General features: G+C 32.5%; 1 protein-coding gene across 1 annotated transcript; it reads right to left on the bottom strand.

The window, feature by feature from the left end:
* Positions 1-4,892: 4,892 nt before the first annotated feature.
* On the bottom strand, positions 4,893-9,188 carry LOC140450099 (uncharacterized). The gene is made up of 2 exons (XM_072543534.1): positions 8,758-9,188; positions 4,893-8,496 (listed from the first exon to the last, which is right to left on the bottom strand). The coding sequence occupies exon 2, from the start codon at positions 6,810-6,812 to the stop codon at positions 5,067-5,069; it is 1,746 nt and encodes a 581-aa protein (XP_072399635.1). The 5' UTR covers positions 6,813-8,496; positions 8,758-9,188; the 3' UTR covers positions 4,893-5,066.
* Between the last annotated feature and the right edge of the window lie 1,154 nt (positions 9,189-10,342).

Genomic DNA, 10,342 nt, shown 5'->3' with positions numbered 1-10,342 from the left:
GCTATTTCTGCATCTTTTTCCTTTAGTAGAATCCGGAGTGATTGTAGTTCAGACTTTTCGTCCTCGCTACTTCTTTGTCTGGTCCTTTTTTGTGTTAGCCTTTTAGGTGTATCTTCGTCCGTAGTTAATGGTTCTACTACGCGGTTTCCCTCCGCTCTGTCTTTTGTCCTCTTCTTCTTGTTTTTGGGACGTTTGAATTCCCCTTCGTTATCTGGCTTCTCCTCGTCTATCGGTAGCTCCTTGAAAACCTCGTAATTAGCGCTGTCGTCGTCCATGGGGGGCAGTGCGTCGTAGATGTTACAGTGGAGTTTCCTCTCACTGTAACCATATGGGGTGGGACTGGGGACTGCCTTTCTGTCAGGCGGGGATCGAGAGCGATCCATTTTGGGGGACGGATGTCTTAATGTGGAAGAGGGCTTTTTTGTCATCCGTCTGGCCCGTTGCCAGCACGGTTTCTGGGTGCCACCCAGTGACCCATACGCGGTTGTTCACGCTTTAGGCAGAACTAAAGCGGGGATCCTCGTGATTTTCTCACTTCTCTGACCCTGGGGCCGTGTCTACCAGATATAGAGTTCTAAACAACTATATCCCACAGTGTCATCCCAATGGAGGCACAGAGAATATCCCGACGGGCAAGCCCGTATGCTTAAGATCTGATTTAAAAAACAAATCTCCCCGGCTAACCTAGTTGTGACGTAGGATTTTGCCTCTCTTTTTCAGGCCTAGGCGCTGTTAACGCCAAGTCTCCGCTACCGTGCTTACATTCACGGCACGAACTATTAAGTTCGGCTCGGACTTGGTCGCTGCAGCTCCTCGGCGGTGTCGCTCTTCGGCACGTCTGCACTGTTCGACTACTGGAGTCGAACTACATTACTTTTTGAACACGTCAATTATTTGACTACCACTTGAAGCTAAGGAACTTATATTGATGTTTATATCCTTAAGCACTTCTAAAAGTTCTTTGTGCATATTAATCATTGTATTATTTGGTATCCTTTTCTGTTTGATTGTAGATGGCTGTGAAGTAGATTGTTCAGCTATTTGATTTTCTTTTGGTAGCTTAGCTTTTGTAGTAACATTGGAATTAGTCGGGTTTGGAAAACATAGAGTTAGCCGATATTAAACTGGGAAGTTCCGTAACTGAAAAATTAATACTTTTCAGTATTTGATAGCCCAGAGAAGGAGTGCTCACACTGGCTATTGAATGTAAATCCTTGGGTGATTGGGGTACAGTATCAAAAGATTCAGATTCGGGATTAATAGGGTGAACAATGGTAGCAGGGAGATGAGTTGAAGGAATATATGGCTTGGTTTTATTAGGATCAAGAAGGATCAACTTATCTACACTTATTACAGAAATAAAGCTTACTTACATGAAGTGATATTAATTATTTGAAATACATGTATTTTAAATATAAATACAAAATACCTATTTTTATTTTACCTTTTAAATATTTTTTTCGAAATGTATTTAGTATTCTATTTAAAATACTTTATATACATATTTAGTATGTATAAAATACAAAATGGTTTTATTACACGTTTTATTTCATTTTTCATATTTTTCCACATCATAGTGGATATCATGTCCCTTATATCAATTGTAGAAAATGCTTATATCCAATAAACCTCTTACTAAACCTTAAACTTTAAGGTTAAGTTAGACGTTTATTGGATATTTAGTAGTAAAGTACTGTTTTCGTGTTTTTTGCTTTGTGCTCCCAATCCCAAACTTAAATCAAAGAATATAGACTACTTAAACTATTGGTATTGACATAAAGAATCGAAACGATTTTGTAACGATAAGACTACCAAAGAGAATTGAAATACTATTGTAAAAATAATACCTCAATCAACCATGGGAGCTTATCGTCTATACCTTGCCTAGCTCAGTATCTCAAGGGTGAGTTCGTCTTGTCTTAAACTAGGGATTGAACCTGAGTTCTCATTTGATAGCAAATAAGACAAATTTTAACCAATCATATTTATTTAAATCAATAAAAAAAAAATAATTAACCCTGCCAAAGCTTAACAGTTATAAGTGTTACTTATTGCTTCGATGGGCGGCTTGTGTGCTCTAGCTGTTGGATCCTCCAATTAGAAGTTGTGGAATCTGGAGAGAGAGCTGCAGTCACACGTGGCTGTATGTCCTAAGTTTTGGTGTCCAATAAACCAATAAATTCAACAACTCCAATTAAGTTTTGATGTGTCCAACAAACCCAATAAAATATCCAGTAAACCAATAAAGTTTTGATATCTACAATAAACTGTCCAGTGGACCAATAAGGTTTTGATATGTCCAATAAACTAAAAGGATAAGAAACAACATGCATTAGAAACACATCAAAAAGAAAGGTTTAACTTCCTTGCCATCTTACAAAATTACACTTAAACAAATAGCGTATGGCAAGGATAAAATGAAATATGAATGTTACTACTTAGTTAAATTCTGTTAAAGAGTCCTAATGCATATATCAAAAGAAAATGTGCTTTCGAAAGAAAGTAAGGTTACAAATATTGGAAATGTGGTCAGGATTATAGAATAAATATCACAATGAAAGTACTTACCCCAAGAGAAGTTGTAGACCATAAAAATGAGTCTTATAATAATTTTTGCCTTCTTTTATAAATTTCAAAAAGAGGCAAAAAATAATCCCACTACAGAAAAGTTGTTTTGACAGAAAGTGGGAGACTGAATGAAGTTAGCACAGATGTCATAGAATGTTGGTATAGATATCATGAAACTAGCTTGTCAGTCAACACAGAACAGAATAGTCTGCTGAACAAAAGTGAGAGGGCAAATATTAATTCTATGGGACAGAAAGAGAGAAAATAAAGACAGAGGAAGAAAAGAAAAAACATTTTGTGGGCGCCAACTATTTTTATGAATAAAAAAATAGTAAAAATTAAACTAAAGATAAAGAAATTAATAAATTAATAAACAAATTAGAATGAAATAATTATTTAAATATAAATTAATAGAGATGTGACGTTTATAACGTTACACACTCCTACCACCCATCAGAAAAATTTCGAACACAACTGAGAAATTTTTCTCAAAGAAAACAAGAACACAATGTTCTACCTAGGAATAAATATATGCAGTAGTAATCTGTAGTAACAAATCAAAAATAAATACTTTATAACAAAGCAATCAAGTTAAGGAATATAATAACAAAAGAATGATCATAAAAAAAATTTTAGAGTATTACTCAGGGAAATTGAATACTTCCCAACGAATTGTAGTATCCGTCAAACTAAAATTTGTTATGTGTTATTTAAAAAATATATATAACAAAATAATTAAATTAATGAATATAAGTAATTAAGTATACATTACTATTCATAAAAAATTTAAAGTATAACTCAAATTTGCTATATTTAAAAAAAATAGCAAAATAATTTTCAGATGTTAATCTGGGGAAAATAAAAAAAATTACCCAATGAATTGTAGTATTCATCACACTAAAATTATTAATCTAATATTAATAAACTACTACAGAGAATATCTCTGGAAAAATAAAAAATTACTCAATGAATTTCAGTATTCATTAAACTGAAATTAAATAGGTACTGTTATAAAGTAAGCAGTAAGATGGTGTAGCATAAAGTTTATAATAAAAATTTAATAATTATAATATACAGTTTTTAAGGGGAACGCTCAGGGGAATATAAATGCATATTACCCAATGAATTTTAGTATTCATCAGACTAAAAATGAAGGGAAAAAATTAATTTAAAGTAATCGGGTATCTGTAGACTTTGGTACTGTACATGGACCCTACCAAAGGATCAATTGAAACCATGTTGGTATGAACGCAGTAGCCCATAGCCCACGGTTAAACCACGACAGCGCTCCTCGGAGACGACAGCCCTATGTGCCATGAACCCCCCGACGCCATACCCTGGAGACAACCCACCATTTAAGGAAGATCCAGTGGTACGAATGTACATCTGCATCAAAGCTCAGGCCCACAATAACAAAAATAATAATAACAAAGGGGCAATGCATCTGATATATTCAGATATACATTGTTGAAGAATTCTGTCTTCAGAAATTCTTCTTCGGAAGTACAACAACTTCCTTTGCAAAATAGCATTCTATACACATAGTATGAAGTCTAGTTAATAATCAAAGTCAAAGGTAAGTATACAAAAATAAAGACAAATAAGCAAAGTCAGGTAAATACATAATATAGAGATCATATCTCACAAAAATGAATAGTTAATGGATACTGCTAATGAATGAACCTCAAAAAAAATTAGTACTCAGGATAACTGAGTACCTAAAGTAAGGTAACAATAATATCAAAATTATAAAATGAGTAAAAGCATGTAGACATTGATATGCAAATGTAATTATTGATAAACAACTCAAAAATACATATAAACTTTACTTGATATGTCAAATAAGACAAAGTTCTACACAAAAGAGATATAGTAACTGCATAAAACAAGTCTTAGAAGACTAAGAGTAAGTTAATAATGAAAATAAGATAATGATACATAAGAAATGTTATTCTCACTAAATATAAACCAGGGATCTACACAAAAGAATAAAGTACTGCATAAATATAGTTTACAAAAATAGAAGAAAACAAGTGAAAGTAGGTATACTACAATCAAACTTCAAAGCGCCATAATTCTACACCAGATTTCTAAAAGTAGATGCATAGAATTATTTTAACTCCAAAACAAATAAGAAAAAAAACACATCATCCAAAAAAAATATATATACCTACTACGGTATATTAATTGTCTCTAAAAGACCAAAAAGGAACACAGATTCATATAATCTGGCCCAAAATCTCCTTAGGATATATGTATCCTAGGAAAACTAAAACACCATGTATGCAACTAACCATGTTGTCATACATAAAGTGCTGGATGAGGCTTTTAATTGTATCAAAATCAAAAACAATTACCCAAAGTAAAATAATAGAAATATATAAACAGTTAGGGTAATGTCAAATAAATAAGATTAATATGTTTATCATAACTACAGAAATACCAAAATATAAAGAAATAAAATAATAAAAGATAATGCTTTACCATATTATACAACATTATTGAGACTCATCATCACTAGAATCAGTAACATCTAACTTAATATCTTGCACATGAAAATTACCAAGGTCTTTACCATCTAGATCCTTAAGATTATATACTAAAGGAGATAAAACTTTATGTATAATACAGGGAATAAATTTGGGAGCTAATTTAGCAGAAAAATCATCCACAGCTTTTGAAAGGATATTATTTTTCTTCCGGACTTTAGCACTTACATGAAATTTTACATCATGTCTACGTAAATTGTAGCAATTAGTGTTGGTATTGTAAGAGTGACCTATTCTCTTCTGAACTTCATTAAAGACAGGAGAAATATTCTCTAAAGGCTTGCAAGAAGCACAAACTTTACATTTATGAACATAGTTCACAACAAAAGATCTCATTTTAGGCCAGTAATACAATTCTGAAATCCTAGAAAGGGTTTTAAAGACACCTAAATGAGCAGCTGTAGGATCATCATGATAAATTTGCAAAATTTCCTTCCTATGTGGAGAAGGAACAAAAATTTTCCATTCTGGAGAAGAATCAGAAAACTTTGAGCTAGAAAAAACATATTTATAAAGACCATCATCCTGAACCTTAAAAGCAGGATATAAGTTAGGGTTTACTGTAACTTTCCCTATCATATTCCTATACCAAGCATCTGTTTTTAAATTAGATAAATTCAAGAGAGAAACTTGAGATACTTCAGGAATTCTTGAAAGAGAGTCAGTTACTACATTTACAGAATCACTACGATGAACAGAGTTAAGTTGTGACTGCTGAATGTCAGGATTTTCAGCACTACTAACAGTATTTACTACACAAGTAGATAAATCTGTAGCCTTAAATGAAAAATTTGAGAAATCCAAACAAAGTTGAAACAAACGAATAAAATCCATACCTAATATCATCTTATGTGAAATAGAAGGAACTATTAACACTTTAAGTGATTGAGTTTTACTCAATAAAGTAACAGGTAACCAAACATATCCTAAAATACTCTGAATGTTTCCATCAGCAGTAGTGAGTTGACTTGAAACATCATAATTAAGTGCTAATTTGAGTTTTTTAAGTAAAAATAAAGAAGGAAAACCAATAATACTAACATTACTGCCAGTATCAAGAAGTGCAGAGATTGTTTCACTACCTACAGAAATAGAAATATATGGTCTATTATCATTAGTATGAACATCTAATAATGAAGTAGAATTTAAATGTACCTTAGAATTTAAAGGACCACTAGAAAGAACAGAAGTACTAGAAGAAGGTAAAGTTTCAGATTGTACTGAAGAAAAAGTGCTTAAATTATCATTAGATATAAAAGAAGTAGTTTTAGGTATAACTTTCTTAGACACATTCACTGACTTGGGTTGTTTGAATGTCCCTGGAAAGTTTTCCCTGGAATGTTCTTTCAAACCGTTTTTTGAACATCTGCTACATTCATTTGTGGTAATATTCTTAAACCCACAACCATGACAAAACTTTCTCTTGGGTTTATTACATACTTGAAAAATATGGCCTGTCATGTTGCAGTTCCAACATGTAGCAGAAGAAGAAAGAGACTCAACAGAAAATTTACTGCGAGACGAAATAGTAAGAGCAGCTTCAAATCTCTTACAATACTTTGTAAGGTCTGCAACTGATTCCACATCCTGGAAAGCAAGAGCCTTGACATAATCAGGAAGAAGACCATTAATGATTTCATCTACTTTTTCACACTCAGGAATAGATTTTGAAGACCGGAGCATCAAAGACTCCATATAAGAAATATATGCAGAGACAGGTTGTTTGAAAGAGTGTTTTGTAGAACGTATTTGTTCCCACAAATTTCTTTCATAATTGTAAGGTAAATAAGTTTCCTTTAAGGAAGCAACTAATTCAGACCAAGAATTAAAAGATTTTTTTGTAAAGTGATTATGCCACCAAGTAAAAGCAGCACCTTCAAATAGGTCTCCTGCAGAGATGAATAAATCTTCATCAGTGCAGTTCCTAGAATAGAAAACTTTAAAGTTTCAATCTGTTCGAGAAATGGAATTAGAGGTTCTTTACCAGAAAATTTTTTAATACCCCATTTATAAACAGGAACAGACTTAACAGGTGAGACTGAAGATTGAGAATAATCGAGGTTTACTCTATCAGGAGTAGAAGCACCAGGTTGGTCTACCATATCAGGTTGATCTACAATGTCAGACAAAGTACCTTCTAATTTCAACAAATCATAGCGGATAGCTTTTTTTAATTTTTCTTCGTCTACAGAAGTTGGCTGTAGACGGGAGATTCTACCAGACAAATGAGTTAAACGAGAACTGAAAGCTTTGAATCTACTATCAGATTTTGTACCTGAATAATCAGATATAAGACTTAATAGGTCAGAATAGGAAGCTAAAGCTTGTTGGTAATCAACATCAAAAGATAAATTAATAGAAATATCAGAAAAACTACGGTTACTGGCTTCTTGAGAAAGAAGTCCAGCAAGGATCTTTCGTTTTTCCTCTACTGTATTTGGGACAGAGACATTCCTAATAAGAATTTCATATGATAATTCATCTGTCTTTAAATGTTTAGGTAGCATCTTGAAGAAATAATTTAAAAAATTAAGAAAGTAATTAAAATACACTATCCACAAAAACTGGTTAAGTTAATAAAAAACAAACCACTTACAACAGTATAAAAGTACCTACCATCAAAAAAAAAACATATAAAAATATCTGAGTATAAAATATATGCTGAAATATATAAAAAATGGTAATACTTTTTTTAATGGTAAACAGTCAAAAATATGGAAATATTAAAATTAACTGCAAATACTGATAATATGAACACACAAAAAAAAATAAATAATTAAGTATTTATTAAAGTTTGTTATTTGCCACCAAACCAAAAACCCAGAGCACAATTCCTCGAATAAAACAAGTACGGTTGGGCGCCAATGTGTAACGATAAGACTACCAAAGAGAATTGAAATACTATTGTAAAAATAATACCTCAATCAACCATGGGAGCTTATCGTCTATACCTTGCCTAGCTCAGTATCTCAAGGGTGAGTTCGTCTTGTCTTAAACTAGGGATTGAACCTGAGTTCTCATTTGATAGCAAATAAGACAAATTTTAACCAATCATATTTATTTAAATCAATAAAAAAAAAATAATTAACCCTGCCAAAGCTTAACAGTTATAAGTGTTACTTATTGCTTCGATGGGCGGCTTGTGTGCTCTAGCTGTTGGATCCTCCAATTAGAAGTTGTGGAATCTGGAGAGAGAGCTGCAGTCACACGTGGCTGTATGTCCTAAGTTTTGGTGTCCAATAAACCAATAAATTCAACAACTCCAATTAAGTTTTGATGTGTCCAACAAACCCAATAAAATATCCAGTAAACCAATAAAGTTTTGATATCTACAATAAACTGTCCAGTGGACCAATAAGGTTTTGATATGTCCAATAAACTAAAAGGATAAGAAACAACATGCATTAGAAACACATCAAAAAGAAAGGTTTAACTTCCTTGCCATCTTACAAAATTACACTTAAACAAATAGCGTATGGCAAGGATAAAATGAAATATGAATGTTACTACTTAGTTAAATTCTGTTAAAGAGTCCTAATGCATATATCAAAAGAAAATGTGCTTTCGAAAGAAAGTAAGGTTACAAATATTGGAAATGTGGTCAGGATTATAGAATAAATATCACAATGAAAGTACTTACCCCAAGAGAAGTTGTAGACCATAAAAATGAGTCTTATAATAATTTTTGCCTTCTTTTATAAATTTCAAAAAGAGGCAAAAAATAATCCCACTACAGAAAAGTTGTTTTGACAGAAAGTGGGAGACTGAATGAAGTTAGCACAGATGTCATAGAATGTTGGTATAGATATCATGAAACTAGCTTGTCAGTCAACACAGAACAGAATAGTCTGCCGAACAAAAGTGAGAGGGCAAATATTAATTCTATGGGACAGAAAGAGAGAAAATAAAGACAGAGGAAGAAAAGAAAAAACATTTTGTGGGCGCCAACTATTTTTATGAATAAAAAAATAGTAAAAATTAAACTAAAGATAAAGAAATTAATAAATTAATAAACAAATTAGAATGAAATAATTATTTAAATATAAATTAATAGAGATGTGACGTTTATAACGTTACAATTTTATAAGGTTGTTATGGAAAGCGGTAAAGGTAATTTCGATACGGCATGCTACCAAATTATCGTTTCAAAACGAGGCGTACTGGTTGCTAGGCAACGTGACGTCACTAAAATAGAATTTTATTTTGCGTGCTCCCGCTTCTGAGACGAAGTGTCTACGCGGACTTGATGATAGCAACTGATTTCAATGACAAAATTGACATGTTAGGGCGGAAGTCCGAAGAAAGCAGTCAGTGTAACTTAATGTCTGTGTCTAAATATGACAGAAGCCAGCAATATTTAAAAATTTGAATAAGTTAACACGTTCACTGCCGCCTTTAGTTTGTGATCATCTGTTAGGAGCCGATTGGCTTATATGCATCCAAATCAGGTTATTCTGGTATACAAATATCAGATTATCGATTCTTAACATGAATTGGAAAACGTGGCGGCCAAAATAGCTGACACGTATATGGTGCGTGATCGGCCTGGTAAGTTGTATGAAATCGTAGCGGCCGATCACGCACATGTTGTGTGATAATAAATAATTTTCTTTTCGTGAGTAAAAATAATAAATTGAACAAAGTATTATCATTAAATAAAAAAATATATATTTTTCCAAAGAAAGAACATGATTACTCTATAGAATCATCAATAGAATCATAACAAAATTAAAATTTTATGCTTATAATCCAAAGATTTGCTTCATAATAACAAATTGCAAATGTTTTATGTGTAAATAAAAAAGAAATAATTTCGCTCATCTACTGTTCATGCCAAATTTTAAATCACGGCTCGAAACACAGCCCTGGATTGCCATTTCAAATATTGCAGCAATATTTAGTCATCTTTCTAATTTTGCTTATGTTTCTGCAAATCCTACAATCTTTACGTTGAACCTTTCCATCAGATTTAGGAAGTTCTGATGGAAGGTGAACAGGGGCACTTGCTGGTTGTGGAATTATTGCACTCGGTTTTGGCAATAAAATATCAATAATATCGACGGCTGAAAGGCAAAAATGACCAAGCGACATTTGGCTAACTTTACAGTAGAGCGGTTTAAAGTTTGAAAATTTTGAAAAAAATTCATAAAACCTGATTTAGTGGTTATATTTGCATAATTCCAACGAACTTTAAATGCAGTTTAGATACTTTATAAACTGCCCTT

This window comes from Diabrotica undecimpunctata, chromosome 9 (genome assembly GCF_040954645.1).
Source record: "Diabrotica undecimpunctata isolate CICGRU chromosome 9, icDiaUnde3, whole genome shotgun sequence".
Classification (NCBI taxonomy): Eukaryota; Metazoa; Arthropoda; class Insecta; order Coleoptera; family Chrysomelidae; genus Diabrotica; species Diabrotica undecimpunctata.
The sequence above is the reverse complement of the archived record's forward strand: the minus strand, read 5'-3'. Positions and strand labels throughout refer to the sequence as shown.

Bases quoted from the DNA above. Each gene is read 5' to 3' on its own strand.
- LOC140450099 (XM_072543534.1), bottom strand. From the start codon at position 6,812: ATGGAGTCTTTGATGCTCCGGTCTTCAAAATCTATTCCTGAGTGTGAA.